A 20,114-nucleotide genomic window follows, 5' to 3' on the forward strand; every position below is an offset into this window, starting at 1 on the left:
CTAAACATCAGAACTATAGGATTTGACTTTTTTTTTCCCTCATTCTCTGACATAGAAATGAAAGCCTGCTTGGTTTAAAAATAAATTGTCAGGAAAAAAAGGAGGAACCTCTTTTGTAATGATATATGACTTTGTCACTTTTTTATAGTGTTCTTATATAGACATTTAATGTGGTTTTTCCCCCCAGGGTTGTCATCTTTATTACTGTTAGGACAAGGCTTTAAGTAAAAATTAATAATGATATTTATGAGTGAATTCCACAAATATTGACTATCACTGCAGTCAGTAGGCTACTGGGACAGGCAGGACCTTTCTTCTTGAGGTCTCATCCCTATAACCATTGGTATTCATGGTGGATACTTACTACTCTTAAGCAATTAACTTTCCTGTCTACTTATCTGGAGCCTAAATGGTAGCAATTTGAATTGTGTCATTCTAGCAGCTGCAAGACTTTCAAGATGATGATTTTCAAAAGGGCTTTTGTAGAAAGCTTTTCTTACCTGACACGTTGAGAAGGGATGTGTCATTTTAAACCAGCTGTTGTATATACTGCTTTAACCTGGGTGAAGACAAATCATGCAATCTGCATCATGGCTGTATAAATTCACAACTTCTCTTTCTAAGCTTCAGGTAATTTAAATGACTCTTTCTGTTTGCATACAACTGTCTGTTACTTGAACATCAGTGTCTCTTATCTGCAACATGGGAAGGGAATTATTATATCAACAGAATGCATTTAGGATAAGAACACCCATAATGTAGCACTTGCCCATGGTAATACAGTGAGTAAAACAAAGAGAAGCAGCACGCACAGGAACACTTTCAATTTAAAAGAAATCTCAAACTAAAGCCCTGTGGTTCCCTTTAAGTACATTGGGATTCCTTCCCTTAACAACTGGGGTTTGGTATGTTTCATACAACCTGTTCAACTGCCTAACTTCTTGACAGTGTGTCCCCAGAAGAGTGACAGATTTGGGTGTATTTAATGAAGAGCACTCTCAAGTTTGGACAGACTGAGACTTTCCTTAAAAACCTTGTTTCAAAATGTTCACATATATATATGCTGGTATCTCCTGAAAAAGGCATGATGGAGACATTTTCGTGACTTCCAGCTTTGTACTGTTGGATTTCAGAGACGCAACCATGTATAATCTTTCACTTCCTGGGGTTTTTAAATGCAATGTCAATATTCCTATGTTTTTTAAATTCCAGCGAAAATAAAAATACTTTCAATGTATGTTTTTCAGAAACTGTCTTTCTGAATAGCTCATCTGTTTGCTGCACTTCCATTGAAAAGATGTTATAGTCATGAAAAATGTTATATTTAGTTCTTTCCAGAGGTATCCATGGATATAGGTGAGACCTTTATAAACATCACAGTTTGGCTGCTTTCCAGGGAATCTGCCCTAGGCAGATTCCTATTGCCAATTGTTGGAAGAGCACAGGAATGCTCTATTCATTATTATTTTTAATACATAGAAGCACAGCTTGTTCTGTTATTTGCCCAAGGTGATGTGCTACCAGCTTTCTAGGTTCCTTTATGTTATCAGTGCTTGAGTAAACAGTGGTGATTTGGGTGGATTTGGTACTGAATCATGAATAATCATGAATACTGTCACAGTAATGTGATGTTGTCATTATGCAGCAGTGGTGGCAGGGTGATTGCTGTTCTCGGGGAACAGGACACTAGCACTTTCAGGTGTAGGTGGGTGAAGCCGTGTGAATCTGAAGGCAGTCGTGATCCCTACAGGCAGCAAAGGGGAGCCCTGGGCCAGCATTTTCCATGGCAGCCTTCACCATAACCTGAAGTCCAGCCCTAGCAGGTCCCCATCAGTTAGGAAGGAAGTTAGTCTGTGTTAGGAGAAGGATAGATCAAGGTTCTTGCTCACAGCTGTGCTGACTCCCTCATCCTTGCAGGCAGCCCTCCAGAGACTCATACAGCAATATTCCTCACCACACTGTGAAGGTTAAGGACAACCCCTCTGCTGCGGTGGTTTGTGTATCCCAGTTGATAACAGCACATGAGGCTCCTCTCTGCACAAGTGAGTGGGTGAACAGGCAGACATTTTGCTCTGTGCCCTAGCCAAGAAAACACGATAGGAGGACCACAGCCAGTGTTCGGGGGGGGGGGGGAGGGGGGGGAGGGGAGGGACCACAGCAAGATGAAAACTGTGTGCAGTCACAGTTCAGAATCTTATACTACCCCAATCACACTGCACATCATCACCACCTTTGTTTTGTTAAATAGCTTAAGGCCTACATTACCTGTTAGTCTTTTTATGCTGTGAAAGTTGTAACCACAATGTAATGAGTAGATCACAGCCTGGCATGTTCTGTAGCTGTTCCCTGCCTTGACTGCTTTCGATTTTACTTGTACAATTAAAGCAGTGCAGACTATTTACTGTGCATTTGGCTGCTGATTGAATAAAAGATTCTGAGGCTCAGCGTGCCATCTGTAGATTTTCTCAAGGCTTCCAAGTGGAAGACAAAAAAAATAATGATTCTTAAGCAAAGCTTTGCTAAAATTCTGAACTGTAATAGCTGAATATAAAACACCAAAGGCTGGATTTGGGATCTTCCTAAAGTAACAAACAGAATGACAGAGTCTCAGGGAGAGTGAATGCATGTTGGTATTTCAGTCCTTCAGATGTGTTTATGTTCATAAGCAGTGTTAGTGAAGCTAGTGGCAGGGTTAGAGACAGGTAAGTGTATGTCTGAGGATGGATGCTGCGGAGCTTGCCAGGATTAGTTTTCCATTTTCTGCCATGGACACTCACTAGCAATGATGTGCTGCTGAACACCTCTGTTAGAACCCTTCCCCAGTCTGCTCAGATAGGTGGATGAGGTGGTGTTGGTGTAAAGCCAGCCCTCACCATGAGCCTCCTTGCAGCAAGTTACTCATGCGCGGCCCGTTCACAGTCTCCCAGCGTGGTCCTGCCTGCGTGCTCTGGCCTCCTCACGTGATGCTCCAGGAATGCACTTCCCTTTGATTATTTTTCTTGACCCAGATCTCTTCCAAATATGGTCTCAGCTTAAACAAGTTGGTGTTCTTGGAGCTCGGGCATTTGCAGAAGAAATCGTGGCTTCCAGCTTACTGTGGCTGTAGGGAGGGGGGGAGCAGAGGCAGGGAGCGACCTAAGAATGTGAAGATAAAAGGCACACAGCTGGACTCCAGTCTGTCCCAAAATGTACATTTTGTACAATGTTTATACAGTGCTAGGCAGGGAGATTGGTTTTCATCGTTTTAGCTACAGTGGAAACAATTGTTTTTAAATAAATGACCATTAGGCTGAGTGATTGCCACCCAAACACTGCTTCTCTGAGACTTCACATCTGAAACAGGCTTAAATCTTCTTCTGTTGTCAAACAGATACAGAATTGTCAAGCTGACCAGCATAAGCAGAGGTGAATTAATGAGCATATGAGAACTAAGTTGTTCTAGTGAGCTAAGGAATTACTACTAACTTACTGTGGAGTGTGTGTGTGATTCTTAAAGGTATTTTATACTTTGGCCATTCTGAGTATGAAATTCATCATCACAAACATGTTTCATAGAACAATAAATAAGACCAGGCAACTGTTGTGAAATGAACTGCCAAGCAAGGAAAATGTATTTAGTGAAAATCCTTAATCTCAACTAAAACCTGTGGGTTTTTTTTCTGCCTGTGCATGTTAGCAAGGAAGTGAATTTGTAGAAATAACCAGCTCCAGTAATTCATAGCTGAATGGACAGGAGGTGGTGGCAGTTACAGTACTGAATTCTTCCTGCTTGCTCAGTACGCTGCATAGCTGAGGGCAGTGAGAAGCTCCTGTGTTGGCAGGAGAAGGAACTTGTGCTCTTAGGCCCTTCCTCTCCCCTTGAAGATGTGGAGATTGCAGAAAGAGAGGAGGACAGGACATTGCAGTCCAGCTGTAGGAAGGGGCAGCATTTCATTGCATCATTTACCTTACAGATAAAAGATGTAATCATTTGCTACTGCTAGTGAGAGCCGTCTAGAGGGAGCAAAGGAGGAAGCAGATTCACAGCCTGAGTAATGGCCATGTTTCAAGCTCTGGGGAGCTTGACTGGTTTATGCATGGAGACCTCATAGCAACCTTCCAGTATCTGAAGGGGGCTACAGGGATGCTGGGGAGGGACTCTTCATTAGGGACTGCAGTGATAGGACAAGGGGTAATGGGTTAAAACTTAAACAGCGGAGGTTTAGATTGGATATAAGGAAGAAATTCTTTACTGTTAGGGTGGTGAGGTACTGGAATGGGTTGCCCAGGGAGGTTGTGAATGCTCCATCCCTGGCAGTGTTCAAGGCCAGGCTGGATGAGCCTTGGGTGCCATGATTTAGTGTGAGGTGTCTCTGCCCATGGCAGGGGGGTTGGAACAGGATGATCTTAAGGCCCCTTCCAAACCTAACTATTCTATTATTCTATTCTATGATTATATGTTTTGTTTGGTTCCCGTTTTCATTAGCACAGCATGGAGATGAGGAACCCAGACCCTGATGCTACCACATTCATATTTGAGCACTGTGGGCATGGAACCTTTCACTGCTTCACATTACAGGTTCACCCCTCTACAGCCTGACTGCTTCTGTGTTCTGTGGGGGTCATGGTTTCTTCTTGATAAATCAGGAGCCTGAGCATGGCCAGGTTTCCATCCCCTTCCAGACTAAGACATTAAAACATGATAACCAGGGAGCTATCGAACTCAACCACTTTTGGTTGGTGGCAGCATTTCCAACCGAGAGTTAAAAGCAGCAGAAAGATGAGGTTTGTAAATAAAGTGAGTCATTTGCTAAATTAAGCTAAATAAATGCTGCTTTCCCCTGCTGCTTTCTTACATTGCAAGTGAGGATTCCTGCATGCATTAAGAAGCACTGGCAAAAAACGCATGAAGCATTGTCTTGGCAGGATATTCCACAGCAATTTTTGGCCTGAGGAGCTCCAAGTATCGTAGCAATGGAATTCCAGAGGGTTGGAGTACAGCAGTCAGCTCCCCAAACAACAGCAGGAGAGGGAAAGACTTCGAAAAACAGAATTAACCCTTTGTAAAAGCTTCAGGTTCTTTTTTTTTTTGCTTGGTCTTCTCTGCTTTTATTTCCTAAGACTTCATCTGAATAACACAGTCCAGCTTCCAGACCCTTTCATGTGTCATTGAAGGATTTCCATGCTCCTGCAGAGCCTGTGATTTGAAGGTTTAAAAAGGTGGATTATGGAAAGTGCTGGGCTCTTAAAAATGCTCCTTCTATAGGATTCTCATGGAAATACTTGAAGCAGCAACTTTGTACCTGCTTAAAGGTATAAAGCCTTGTTTATAGTGAAGTGCAACTGCAGTGCTGAACTTTCAAGGATATAGATGGATGAAACAGTGCAAAGTATTTGATAACCGACAATACTTTGACTATGATGCATTGCAACGTGTACTTTTGGGATGTAAAGTACCATGCTCCTCCATCTGAATCAAAGTAATAGGCACACCGCAAATCCTGCATCAGCTTCCATGAACATGCTTAAGCATTTGTAGTATTTGGACGGGGCTTGTAGAAACCTGCTCTAGTGGAAGGTGTCCCTGCCTGTGGCAAGGGGCTGGAACTGGATGAGCTTTTAAGTTCTGTGATTCTGTAATTCACCACACAATAAATCAGCGCTTTATCCTTAGGAGCCAGGTGCAATGTGAATAACGGAGAGGAACAGCAAAGACAGCTCAATGCAAGCACCCCCTGCCCTGTCACAGAGGCGATGGCCATGCCTCGCCTCGCACCTCAGCCGGCCACCCGCCACCACCTTCCCTCCCGCTAGGACAAAATGGCGGCGCATCCCTCACGGTGAGCGCCTCAGAGGCGGGAGGAGCGCCCCGCCGGCCCCGCCCCGCGCACGCTCCCCGCGCGGCCCCGCGGCGCGGCCCCGCTCGGGAGCGCGCCCAGCCCTCCCTCCCTCCCGCCCGCGCCCGCCGCAGCGCCGCTCCCTGCAGCTGCCCGGCGGGGTGTGGGGGAGGCGGCCGCTCGCTCCCGCCCGCCCGCCGCCGCGCCGCAGGCCGCCCCGGTCCCCTCAGGTAGGTGCAGGCCGGGCCCGCGTCCCCCGAACCCTTCTCCGCGGGGTGGGAGGCGGTGGCCGGGCAAGATGGAGACGCTGCCGGCGGGGGAGGGGAGCGGAGAGGGTTCGCTCCATTCCGTTCCCTTCCCCTCCGCCGCCGGCCGCGTCCGGCCCCGCCGCTGAGGGGATCCTTCGATCTCCATACGGGGGGGGGCCGGCCTGCGCGCCCCTCTGGAGTGGAGCTGCGCCATCGCCGCCCCGTCCCTCTGTCCCCAGCCCGGCGGGAGGGACCCGGGCCGTGCCCTGCGCCAGAGCGGGACTTTGGGCCGGGGCCTGTTTCCTGGTGCCCGCACAAGGCAGGTGACACGGGAGGCGAGCCCCCGGTGACCCACCGCAGCGGTGGTGGGGCTGTGCCGCCCCTTTGTCCCCTCAGCTGGCCCTTGGCCTCCGCAGGTGGAGCCGGGGCCTCCCTCTACTCCCCAGCGGGGCCTCGTCGTGCTCGGTGATTGTTGCTAATTCCCCCCGGCACCCCCGGCTCTCGTGGTGGCGATGGTGCGTGTGCAGTGCTTGTACTTGGAGTGTGTTCCCATTAGCGTGTGCGATTGTAAGGCATGAATACAGTCCGCAGTGTATTACCTTGCTATAGTTAAGTAGTGCCTTCATTCACCTGTGTGTCAGGGTGTGTGGATACCCGCCGGTCTGTTCCTTCTGTGTTTGCGTTCCAGAGTAATGCCTCTAAGTGGTGTATATGCTTGCATGTAGTTACTGAGAGTTTACTACACCCTTATTTGTGCATAGTTCTTCTGGGGTAATTAATTAGTGGGTAGTTGCACCTTTACTTCGTGCGCATTTCTCCCTGGAAAAAAGTGATAGTTACGTTGATCCATGTGTTTATTTTTGTGCAGTGAAAGAGTTGGAGTAACACTTGGTTAATACAGTTCTGAAATTATGGTTTATTTCTATTTCAGATATCTCAGTTGCTCTTTGTAATCTCTGTCTGTATCCTCCAGGTTTTAGATGCAGCCTTAAACAAAAAAGCCCCGTGTGTTTGTCCATTGACCGTTGTTGAACAGATTCAGAACTTTGCCTTTCTCCATTCTCACATAAGGGCGCTGCAGTGGTGGTGTTTGGGTGTGCTGAAAGGTGCCTGGAGCCTTTTGCACTAAGCCCTGTGGAAGCGCATGTCAGGCAGATGTTTGATCCATCTCTTAAGCTCCCAAATCCTTTTGTGGAAAGAGGCTAAGGAAGGAGGAGAGGATAGGTGAGAACACCCACTGAGATGAATGAGCACCTTGTATCTCTCCGAGCTATTGTTCCAGGCTGCATCAGGTCTGTTCCCTGGGGAGAGGAGCGGGTGGGCGAGAACACCCACTGAGATGAACAAGCATCTCCAGCTCCTCAAAGCTGTTGTTGTGGTCTGCTCCTGTTTAGCTGGGAATAGCTCCTTGAGGTGAATGGACAATTCACAAACACTGACAGTCCTCTCTTTATAAAGATCTCTACCTGCTCCATCATTCATATGCATATGCAGATTGACTTGAAGTTTGGTAATGAGAGAGCTGCAGTATAATCTGGGTGTAGTTTCACAGCCTCACTCCTCTAAGCTAGTCTGTCTGGCCTGATGGCTGCCTTCATTCTGTGCTGCCCTGTCCCCAGCTGTGGGATTTTTCCCTACCTTCCATTCCCTGTGCTGTGTTTGGGGCTTGTCATACCTCATTTAAGTCTTCTAAGTCCATTAAGTTGTCAAAGTCAGCTTTGTGAAGTCTGGTTAGCTTTTTTAAGTAACTGGCACCAAGGGGGAGTGGATCAGTGGCAGCCAGTGGGGAACATGGCTTAAGCTGACCTGGGAGCTCAATCTGTCTCTGTGCTTCCAATGGAAATTTGTTTCTGTTCCTCTCTTGCCTCACTGCCAGTCAACTGGTCCTTTTGCTTTCCTGCTGGATTGGTTTTCACCTGGGCCAGAGCCCTCGTGTTGGTTTGTCCTGCTCTTACACAATACTGTTGGCACAAGGAGTAGGAACATGGGAGAAGAGGAAAGGGCAAGATTGTCCTCTTCAGAAAAAAAAAATACAGATTCAGAGTGGTTTCTATTGATTATGAAACCAACCTGTCAGTTGTGTCAGTGTAACTGGAGGTGTGCACTTAATTAAACCATTGATGTGATCTTAATTTTTGTGAAGCTGTCTTAACCCTTTCAAGTGTCCTGTTTCTCATCACATATGATCTTAACTTTGGGGTGGGAAGAAGTCAGCTAATGTTCTTGCTGATGTTAGCATCTAATGAAACTCTGCCCTTAGATATGACTTATTTGGTTTTTAAGGTCAGAAAGCCTAACAATTACTTGTTTGCCTGGTTTTTCAATCAAATAATGAACGATGCCAAAAAGCTCACAGTTTACTTGACACTTAGCCTACCTGGTGCCTGACAACATCTAATCTTTGTGGGAGCAGCACTGATCTTTGTCTTTAATACAAAGCTGGTGGTTAGGCATTGGAGAGCTGTGTTTCTCCAAGGGTGTCTGAGTCAAAAGAGAGACACAGAGATGCAGCCAGATTACGCCTCTCTGGTAAGGACCAGGAATCACAGCCCCATTGGGAGGCAAGGCTCCCTTGTGCCTGGCACATCTTGGGAAAAGAGGAATTTGAAGGGGTGGGTATATCGTCTCCAAATAACTCTAACTTCAGTCATATAAGAAAGTGACCCTGGGTCACAGGGAAGGACTGTACTTGTAAGTTCTTGTGTTGCTTGGGGAACTCTTAATTTCTTAGTCCTTTTTTTTGCACTAAGAATAACTGAGAAAGAAACTTTTCAAAATCATGTTGTCTGTTTAGTTTGCAGTCTCATGTTGTCATGTGCTAGCTCTAGTGAGTCACTGCTGTAAAGAAATCGTTGTGTGTGTTTTTTTGGCTGGTTTTAATGTATTTTACCTAGTGTCAAATGAAAATCATGCAATCAGCTGTCAAAAGTGCTTCATAACCATGGTTTGGTGAAAGGGGTTATCCAGCTTCAGAAGCAGATCAGGTTCCAAATGCAGGGTCAGGTGTTAGAGTGCATGTTGGGCCACTGATACCATTTCATACTTGATGTTTTTAAAATATTTACATTTATGGGAATACACATGGTAAGGTGCAACATTGTGAAAATGAGCAGTTACAAGTTTTTAAGACTTGGGGAAGGCCTTACTTTATCTAAAGAGTTAAGGTGTAGAAAAGAAGCTGACAGTGAAAGGGACACTTGAAGAACATTTAAACTGATACAATTAATTCTTTTAACTGAGTGATGAAACTGTTTCTTACACCCTCTATCCCTAAGAGGGAAGAGCAGAACTGATACCATATCTCTGCTGCAGTCTTGAAAGGGAAAATATCCCTGCTCCTGCTGCTGTTTAAACTCTCGTCTATGCAAAGTAAAAGAGCCCTTTGGTATTCTCCAGGGCATGCAGCCCCTGCGTGTGGCACGTGGCACAGAGCGTTCTTTATGCAGCTGCGTTCTGAACAGAGCTGCTCCTGTGCTCCGCTCCAGCCGCATTACTTGGTAGAAGTGACATGCAGAGTACTAGTGCAGAAATAATACTTGTAGCTGCTTGTGGTTTAGGTAGTATGTCATTGCTTTCTGTGTGTTGGATGATGATGAAAATGTGCTGCTGCGGCCTCCTACAGCTCCTTCGATTCTGTTGAAAGTACTGCGGACTTGGTGGAGCAAGCCTTCAGAAAATGAGTGGGGTTTTATGCACAAACACTCATTGAAAGCAAAATTGGCCCAGTTGGCAATAGGAGTGTACTTTTCCTGATATTAATAATTTGGAGAGCTGTAATATAGATGTATTTCCATATTTGTTCAGTTTTGCTCTGATTAAGGGTTTTTTAACATCAGAAGCATTATCAAGTCAGGGCTGTTGTGGGGTTGAGCACGTTGTAGCTCGAGCAAGCAGGTTGGGGTGGGTGAGAGCACAGCAGTAGCCTGCTGCTTATGTGGGAACTGAGTATTTTGCTTGATGGAGAGTATTTTTATGACAAGTGATTTGTGTAGCTTTGATCTTAAAATATTTTATAGTGTACAAGACATGAACAGGGGGTTTCTGCAGAGTTTCAAGCTTAGAGAGAGATGGACCATACCATAACACAAGCTTTAGTAGCTGTGAGCTAGAACTGTGTGGTATGTTAACCTGTGTTTAGGGCTACAAGGATGCACTCTGCCCATCCAAAACCTGTAGTATTACTGGAATTAGTTGGAATTACTTAAGTTTCTTGGTGCATCTGTATTGCCTATAATATGCCTTCTGTTTCATCTCCTTGCAGAAGAAAGCAAACCCTACCAAGCTTGACTGTGAAGTACAAAAAAACCCTCAAGAGCAACCTCATACATTGTGTATTGACCGATCAGTAGGCCTGGTTGTCATCTGAGTAAAACAAAACCTGACTCACTTCGCTAGTGCTGCAGCAGGTTAACTTTGCAGTGCAGCTGTGCTTTAAAAGCAGGGCTCGTCACCATGTCCACAAATGCCCCTGCAGCAAAGCTTTGCGGGTCTTGGATGGATGGATTGACCTGTTTGTTTCTTCATCTCTAGCAGCAGTGAAGCTTCTGTGCTTTGTTACACCCAAAGCTCTAATGCTGCCTCTCTTTTCACAAAGCTAGCTTATCCAGTTCTCCCTTCCTCAGCATTTGTATAGAAATAAAATACCAGAGGAAAAAGGATCCATACAGAAAATCCTCTACAGCCAGTTCCCAGTAAAAACCTGTTTGAAATGCAGCTAAATGTTACCTCAAGGCCTCATCTTAACCGTTTGTTTACACAGAGACATTCAACCAGTCAGTTGAATCAGTTTAAAAACTGATTTAAGTAAACTCTTACAAATATCTTTTACAAGTTTAAACCAAGTAAGTTCTATTTTGCTGGAAACTTTTGTGGCTGGTTTTGTTTAAGGCGGCTTGTACACAAGCATGTGTGTGTTTAGCTATACAGTTTAGCTAGTGTTATTTTTAAATTGGCATAGCTTTGCATTTTGTACCAATTCTGATTTATCCTGTGTATCTCCTTGCCAAGAAACCTGCTTCCACTCTACAGACGGACTCATTACATTCTTTTATTCCCTGCTGTAATGTGAATGAAGTAAAATTATGCTGGAGATGTCCATGTTAGGGGAATTAAGCTCAATTACAGATTTCCTTTTTAAAACTTAAAGAAAAAAAGTCCTCAAGCTCCTCATGACCCAGCTGAGTGCACTTCCAGCCTGGAAAGCCAAGACGTGTGCTGATCTGCATCCCCAGAGCATGAGCAGCAGGTCGAGGGAGGGGATTCTGCCCCTCTACTGTGCTCTGGGGAGACTTCCGCCTGTAGTCCTGCGTCCAGCTCTGGGACAACAGCACAAGAGGGACAGGCTGAGAGAGTCTGAGGTTCTAGGATAAATCAAAACCCACAGAAAACAAACCTCAGCTCCTACTTGAAATGTTCATGGTTTGATGAAAACTGGTGCAAGGTGAGGAGGGAAGCAGAACAGAAAAAGCTCATTGGCAGTTTTCCACCAGGATGGTGGGGGTTTTATACTTCTTCTTGTAAGAAATTTTAAACAGTTACTGATTTGTTTGTCTTTCTTCTTTCATCAGTTGCAGTGATGCTGGCTGTGGCCAGATGGAAGGTAAACAAACATCAGTCAGGTTTTGTATGTAAAGTTAGAACTCTCAGGGATATTACAGTAGACACAAAACACATGCAACTGGTGATGAGGCTCTAATGTTTGGCTGTTACAGCAGGGTATATTCACTGTCTAGGAGTACCTGCGATGGTTTTCCCCAGGAAAAGATGGATGGGGTCTGTAGGAAAAATCCCCCTGGGTTGAGGAAAAAAAAAAATGGAGAATAATAATATAACATAGGCAGGAATGAGTCTGAGTAGTGCTCAGTCTCCTGAGAAATGCCAGGGGCCCCCACATAATTCAGTGCTTTTTCCCTGCTCTGGTGTGTTCCCCGGATACCAGGCAGCTGAACTGATCCTTCTTTGTGGCAGTCGAGCTCCGAGCAGCTTTTTGGGGCTGAAGCCAGTGTTTAAAGGGAGTACTCAGACAAGAATGCTGGTAAGTGCTCCAAGTGTCCTCCAGTGTATTAGCAAATAGATGAATAACCTTTCAGAGCTGCTGGGCTTACTCTCTCGGCAGCAGAAGCACATTATCAGAACTGGCATGTTTGCAGTTATGCATCCTCAAAAATCTCAGCTATTTTTGTGGGCCTTATTTTAGTGGGGTTAAAGGAAGGTAACGTTTTTTTGACTGCTAATTGTACAAAATCTTACGTTTCCTTTTTTGTGCTACACAGAAAAGTCTTTCTGGTCTCCTGACCTGTAGCTTACTTCCTTTGTGCTTTGTTAAGCACAGGCCTGCTGATTATTCTTAGCTGTTCCGTTTGCTAGTCAAGGCTTCCAGTTAAGTGTGGTTTCATGTTTGTTCCACTGTACCCCATGCATCACACCAGAATTGTAGCATTTGTATAACCTCTGCTAGAACCATCTAATATTTAAACTATATGACCATCATAATTTTACTATTTGACATCAAACCATATTCATGTATTTGCCCAGGAGTAATGCATACACTGTAATGAGCGTTTGACAAGCCAAGGTAAATTGGGTGTTACAGCAGGGAATGTATCCATTGTAATCAGAAGAAAAGGGCACGGGGATTTATTCCTGGGTAAATAGACTGTCTCTGCTGTCTACTTTCTGGCTGGGAAGAGACATTCATAACTGCCAAATACATTCAGTAATCAGTGGCAGAGTTTAAATTGGGTTGCTCTAGGTGATATTCCAGAGCCACTGCATGGAAAATGCAATAAATCTTCCAGACCTTGTCTACTAGAGAAATTTATCACAGGAAGAAGTATTTGGTACCCTCAGCATGACTATAGGGTGCAGAAATACTCTGATGTGCCAGATATTGATTGGCTTCATCTTCTCTGTAGCATGGCTGAATATTATCTTAAACTGAGTATTTGCAGCTTACTTAACTTGTAGAACCAGTATAGTTGAATGGGTGAAAATATTGCCATGTTGTTCCTTGAGTGCTTTGCTGGCTTCATACAGTATTGCCGCTGTTAAGAAATCTGATCTGTGCAGTTGGCATTCAGAAGCATTAATACTAAAATGTTCTAGAATACCAGTAATATTGTTAATTGTTGTGATTCTGCCGCAGTACATGTGCTGCAAGGATTTGATATGATGGACATAAGCAGAACCAATTTACTTAGAATCATAGAATCATAGGCAGGGACATCTTCAACTACAGCAGCTTGCTCCAAGCCCCTGTGTCCAACCTGGCCTTGAACACTGCCAGGGATGGGGCAGCCACAGCTTCTCTGGGCACCCTGTGCCAGCGCCTCAGCACCCTCAGTTGCTTGTAACCATGACGGTGATGGTTCATGGTTTCTAGCAGCTGGACGTCACTTCATCCATTGGAACTGGGGTTAACCTGTGGTAACATGGTGAGAGTCACCCTTCTGCTCTCCTGAAGACAGGGCTTGGATTCTTGTTGAAACAAATAAACCTCTGTAAGCAGAGCACAGGTCAAGTCAGTTTTGTGTTGTTACCTTGGAGCTGGCATTACCAGCAGTTTGTACCTGCCCTTCTAACTAGGACAGCAGTGGCATTTCTGCAGTTCAGCATCTTGTACTTCATAATAGATTTATTTTATCCCTCAGCTGTCCAACTGTGACACCATAGTCTTTGCTGAATGCCTTACCTGTTTCTTTCTTTCGTATCAGTTGTGACAAGAAATGACAAAACTGATCAGTGTTTTAGTAATCTGCTGTAAAAAAAAAAAAGTCTTTAGAAGCCTTTGTATACATAATCAGGACAATGCCACCATACTTTTCCTTGGCTCACAGGTGATAGGTTATTCTTACAAATAGAATGGTTAGAATTTAGATGAGATTCAGTTAGAAACGTTTTAAAACCATAGTATGTGACTGGATATTGTATCTCTTGGTGAAATGCTCTTGTCCACTTCCTTAACATACTACTTCTTTATCTGTCTGAGTAATATGTGGTTTAAATTGTCTTTTGTAACTATATGTAAAGGTTATATAAATCAATATATATAATATGTATATGCAAAACCTCAAGTGAAAGCTTAATAAAACTCTTTCAAAGGTAATTTACTGACATCAATACTGTTTACTACAAATAGACAAAGTGTTCAGACTAATTTTAAGAACTAGAGGTAGCTTTTGAAAGATTCTCACTTGTGGAACTTTGCAGTATTGTTACATACTGATATCTATTTGTCTCTCTTATTTTTCGGTAGAAAATGATGCACCCTGTTGCCAGCAGTAATCCAGCTTTCTGTGGGACCGGCAAGAGTTCTTGCCTTAATGAAGACAATGTGAGATCTGCCGATCAGTTTGACTTGTATGCCACACAGCAAAGTAAATACACCCACGCAGTGAGCCACAAACCCATTGCATGCCAGAGACAAGATGCGTTGAACGAGTCGCACTTGCAGACCACAAGTGGCAGGAATATAGAGACAAAAGATGAACTAAAGAAAAAGAAAAACCTCAACCGATCTGGGAAACGTGGAAGGCCATCAGGGACCACAAAATCAGCAGGGTACCGAACCAGCACAGGGCGACCCCTCGGGACCACCAAAGCAGCTGGATTTAAGACAAGTCCAGGCAGACCCTTGGGTACAACTAAAGCAGCAGGATACAAAGTCAGCCCAGGCAGACCTCCAGGTAGCATTAAAGCTCTATCACGGCTTGCAAATCTAAGTTACACTTGTGGCAGTGCAGCTTTTCCTTATCCTATGGTGCATAACAGAGGAGTACATGCTGCTGGGGAGACTAGCAGCAAAATCAAACAGCCTAATGAATGAAAGGAGGGAATTAGGGACTCCTTACTAATCCGCTTTACTCTGAATTTTGGCATGTTTCTTGCATTTGGTTGTAGTGTTTGCCTGAGTTTCTAGCTTTTATTTTTATTCAGTTAATGCCATAGCCTGCGGGTGCAATTCAGTAACTAAAAGTAATGTTGAGAAGGCACTGGCTTAAAGGGGGTTTTAAATGATCATTTCTAAGAAAGTCTGAAGTGATGCATTATGACTTGGTGTCGATACTTAAGTGATGTCGTGTCCCTAGTTTTACATCTAATTTCTGGAAAATCTAGTTGTGTGGTTCTGCATTAAATAAGTGAAGTAAGTAGGACAGAATTAGCTGGCTCTTGGGTCATGATGTGGCCTATCCCACAACAGGGAACTCAGCCAGATGAGTTCTTACTTGATAAGAAAACCTGATGAAGAAAGCAGCAACCTGCATTTTTCACTTGTGCAGGAGCTTCTACAGACCTCAAATAGACACTTAAAAAACTTAAACAAAACCCCAACCTGTTTTTAAAGTGCTTAGTTCAGGTGGCTTTTGGTTTTGGAGCTGTAGGAAACTGAGGATTTGTACAGGACATTACAGCTTCACAGAGCCTTATTAATACAAGCTTATTTGCCTTTAGGTGATAGCTGTTCCTTTAGTTCTGCTGGTACAGGATCCTGCTGTGTCGTTTTGAAATGCCTAATAGTACCTATACCAAAACACAGATAATCCTTTGAAAACTGAAGTATTTTCTAAGGCATTAAGTACTGTTCATTCTAGTTACACACTTGGTATTATTAAATATTAAACAGTATGTTCTTAAATCTGTAAATAGCTATTTACACTGGGTTTTGCCTTTAAAATCTGTGCTTAGGTGGCGACAGTTTAATAGCTTTTAAAGTATTAACCTATAATGTTTACAAATACAAACACTGACAAAAGTGTTTTTAAATAGACACTGTTGCCAAGTTTTCAGACTTCATTTTGCCAGATATTCCTGGAAACATAGTTATTTTGTTGTTTGTCACTTCTGTTTAAGTTATGGAAGCTTATATATCTACCAAAGGACACCATTTTCATGATTTATAAAAGCAAACTCTATAGCTGATGCAAACAGGATGCAGTTTATTGCACTGCTAGACCCCAGTTAGAAAGTAATCCATCTATGCATTCAAGCTGAAAAAAGTTGTTCTCGGTTAGCTATAAATAACCTTTTTTGTCTCAAACTAAACCTTTCCCTCCATCCAAAAGAAATGTTCAATTTATCAACTGGGTGTGTTTGATTTTTAAGTGTGAGTGTGTGTGTATGTGTGTGTGTGTAAAATACTTTCATCTAAACATCAGAAAATCACTCCTCAATGTTGCAGCTAGTTTGTGCTACATTTATTTTATTGGAATTAAAGCTTTCCTTTTCTTTCTTCCATCAGGAAGAAAGTTTACATTTGTTTCCATATATAATACACTATTATTTGTAGCTTAAAATACCTAGGGAGGGGGAATATATATAAAGACATTGCAGATTTGGGGGAGCATAAAAGTTTGGGTGAATTGAGCCTGTGCTGAATGATGCTGATATTTTTTGTTAACATAAATGCTGTTCTGGCCTGCTGTCATTTTGATGAGACCTCTTGCTTACAGTGATGACAACTTACAAAACAGATGTCATGTTTCATACCTTTTTTGTCAGGAAAAAAGCAGCAAGCCTTCAGGTGTTCCAGTGATGCCTAACACATATTGAGCTGGACTTTATGCTGTACTTTACAATAGGTGTGTTGAATTGTTTTGGGGGAACTGTGTATGCACTGGCAACTAAGACAATGAACCTCAACTGTACTGGATGGCTCCTTAGGCGATAGAGGAACTAATGGCAGCTAAACTGCTACTAAAAGGTAGAGTTTCTTCATGCTGAAGCTATGAAATCCAGTTATACGTTCTGTTCCTCACCAAACTCCAAGTCTGAAACTTAGCAGTCTTTCTTAGAATGCTGTAACATCTGACACACGCAAAATGCTAACATGAGTTAACCCTCAGGATCTGTGTTGTATTGGCTGGTTTTAATCAGATGATTTTTCCCCAAAAGACTGCTGCTCTATGTTCTTTGCTGAGCTCAGCTGGGAAAGCAGTTCGTCTTCAGCTGAATGTAGTAACGCAGGAGCGTCCCACCTCACTGGCAAGGAGCACGTTGCATGTCACCACTGTACCTTGGAGAAACTCCACTTCTTACCTCCTCCTGTTGATCCTGTTGCTCCTGTTTGTTTCTCACTCGTGCATCTCCTCAATGGTGCTGTGCTGTGTGTCAGGAGATAACGCCGATGTATTGCTGTTCTGCTAGTATAATGAATTCTGTATTTGAGTATGCTGATGAAATGATGAAATCAGCTAAGCAATTCCTGTTCATTACAGTGTTTATTAATTGCATCAGGTGGAATATAATCCCAGTAAAAAGCAATTAATGTTGTCAATCGTAGAATGATGAGCATAAAATTGAAAAGTGTTCAGAGAGCCTGTAATGGGCTCCTTGGCACTCTGGATTTAGCCAGGAGACCCAAAAGGGCACTGCTGGGCATTTCCAAATTCCAGTTGATTTTCTACCTGGCTATAACTTCCTGGTGCCATGCAGCGAGGAGAAGGAGAATGAAGTTACAGAGGTTCAAAGTGAACCAGAAATGGAATTTTCAAATGTTTCTGCTTTTCCTATGTATAATCTGCAGAATACATTGTGCTTTTTTCAACACTTTTTTTTCCATGAGAAACACTGAAACAGCATGTTAATACCTAAACTTTATTAGTACCAATGGGAAAACTGGCCTTTTCCCCCCATAGGATGAAAACATTATTTGTAAGGTTAAATTGCTTATTTTATATTATCTCTCATAATTCAGCTATTGGTAAGCTAGGATCACTGTTGTGTGTTAACACTGTTCAGAAGATCTCCATGTCAAGTTTGGGTTTTGAGAATTCCTTTTAATTATCAAGTTTTTAATGTCTTATTTATACATCAATGAAATATATTAGCTTGCTATTATTCCTTCATGATGCTATACAAGTTCACTGTTTAATATATAGTAACTACTATTCAGTTTCTGATTAAATTTACTTAAACTTTAAAACCAAATAATTTTGCTACTATAAAGTCTTGCACTGGACATATTTAAGATGCTCGCACGGTATTTTGGCAGAAGAAAAATGAGACACCATCAGAAGTGCTGACTGATAGCAAAGATAGTATCTTTAAAGTCAGCAGTTAGCTTTGTCATTGAAGCAGTGTTCTTGTATCTTGGATTTAGTTGAAATGAATCGAAAGGGGGGTTGGAACAATCTTAAAGTCATTTCCAACCCAAACCATTCTATGTATGAAGAGCCATTAAAGATCTCTGTTCTGAATGAAAGATCCTCGAGTTCAGTCAGGACAAACCCAAGCCTTGTCAGTGAAAAGCAATGTGTCTGTGAAAAGAATTACTTGGAACTACAATACACTGAGTAATTGAGATGAGAATTGAACTCCCTCCCCCACGTTTGAAGAGCTTTAAAAGGCAGAGCAATGTGAAGTCATTTGTCTGATGGTTTCATTAGCTGTGACTCTGCTGTCTTTGTTACATGTATAATAATGTTTCACACTTAAGAGCTGACAGTTAAAACAGCTGATAACAATCATAAATACTTTAAACTGCAGACTTCATTTCTGACCACAAAAAAAGTTTATTCTTCTCTATTTTAATGCATATATTTTAACACTGCTTAAATATATTTATGACGTTAGTAGAGATTAGACCTTTCTCCTTGTGATTTTTTTTTCCCCTTCCCAAATAGAAACACTTGTATTCTAAAATTTGAACCACTTTCTGATACTTTAATCTTTCATCATTTGCTTTTCCACAGGTTTACTTTGGGGGAAGCAGTAATCAAATAACTAGTATTGGCACCCCATCCTCTGCTGTAAAAAGCCTGATTAGATACTGTGTATGTTTTTATGTCCATGAACTTGAGCTACTCGTGTGCAATTATGTGTATGGGAATGGAGTAGTGTTCATGATCTGTATTTACATCATCATATGGATGTATATTTATTAATAAAGTTAATACTTTAAAACCTAACAGTTTTTTCCCTGTGTTTTCTTTTCAATACCATTTAAATCCTGTATGAAGATGCCTCTTGGATATGGAGATGTGATTGTTCTCCTGACATCTCAGTCAGAGACAAGTAACTCTTAAGTGGCACTGAAGTGTTTTGGGGTACCTTGTCCATGTTTCACCTCAAACCCTTAGATTAGGGTTAGGGTTTGTCTGCTGCCTCTCGAAGTGTAACTGACACTGATGGACTGTGTTTGTGCCTGTGTGGACTTCAGAATGCACGCAGGATTGTTGAGAGTTGGGAGGTCACTGTGTTGGGTGATTGGATAAATAGAATTAAATTGACGTTTCAGTTAAATAAGCCCTCCCTTTCAGTATACTTTGCTTTCTGAATTCCAGCATGAGAAGTGTATTGCTTGCTACAGGCAGGTCCCATAGGTTTGAATTAAGGCAGAAAGCCTGAATGAATTGCAAGGTATAAAAAAATAGGGGAATATTTATTATTTTAATTAATTGAAAATACTGCTACAGTAACTTGATTGTTCTTACCCTTCCACTCAAATATGAGAAGAGAGGAGGAAAGGAGTTACATATAAATAGTAAGCTGCTAACTTCTTTTTTCCTCTGTTGCACATGGAAATCAATTTGTAATGCTCATAAACTATACTTTCATGGAATGGTGCTCCTTGTTCATTATTCTGTGATGAATGAGATCTGTTTATCCCTGTATTCCAGCAATATTCCAGTTTCCCTTTGCTGGTAAGATGTGCTCTGCATACCCCCCCAACCCCCTTTTTTAGTTAAGTGTAGTTTAGTTCACTCTTCTACTGGTGTTTCTCAGTCATGATGGGGAAGCCAGGCAGTGCTTACCAGCCAGACCAGGTCTGTGTCCTCCCTTGCTCTCCAGCACCCTCTGTTTTTTGATCCATGTACTTTCAAACGTTCCAATACAGGCTTGAAACATTTAAATGTCAGTTGCAGACACTTAAGTTGCTTTTACCTGAAAAAGCCATCTGATGCCAGTTCAGTTTGTTTTTTTCTGGCCATTCTGGTGATTCTATATACATGGCTTTCAAGATGACTGGATATGGCCAGCACAGAGTTCCACAGCACACCTTGCTCCCTCCTAGCCTACAGATCAGTTCCTGGATGTGATACCCTGAGCAAAA

The 20,114-nt window shown here is 42.8% G+C and overlaps 1 protein-coding gene across 2 annotated transcripts; it reads left to right on the forward strand.

Moving 5' to 3' along the window:
* The first annotated feature begins 5,946 nt into the window (after nucleotides 1-5,946).
* C10H5orf24 (chromosome 10 C5orf24 homolog) lies at nucleotides 5,947-18,969 on the forward strand. 2 transcript variants are annotated; one of them, XM_034066894.1, is made up of 3 exons: nucleotides 5,947-6,046; nucleotides 14,319-14,748; nucleotides 16,562-18,969. In XM_034066894.1, the coding sequence occupies exons 2-3, from the start codon at nucleotides 14,322-14,324 to the stop codon at nucleotides 16,600-16,602; spliced, it is 468 nt and encodes a 155-aa protein (XP_033922785.1). In that variant the 5' UTR covers nucleotides 5,947-6,046; nucleotides 14,319-14,321; the 3' UTR covers nucleotides 16,603-18,969. The 2 variants fall into 2 exon arrangements, with proteins under 2 accessions (XP_033922785.1, XP_033922784.1); XM_034066893.1 differs by having other exon boundaries at nucleotides 14,319-18,969.
* The last annotated feature ends 1,145 nt before the right edge of the window (nucleotides 18,970-20,114 follow it).

The sequence above is a fragment of the Melopsittacus undulatus genome, chromosome 10, assembly GCF_012275295.1.
Source record: "Melopsittacus undulatus isolate bMelUnd1 chromosome 10, bMelUnd1.mat.Z, whole genome shotgun sequence".
NCBI lineage: Eukaryota > Metazoa > Chordata > Aves > Psittaciformes > Psittaculidae > Melopsittacus > Melopsittacus undulatus.

Bases quoted from the DNA above. Each gene is read 5' to 3' on its own strand.
- C10H5orf24 (XM_034066893.1), top strand. From the start codon at position 14,322: ATGATGCACCCTGTTGCCAGCAGTAATCCAGCTTTCTGTGGGACCGGC.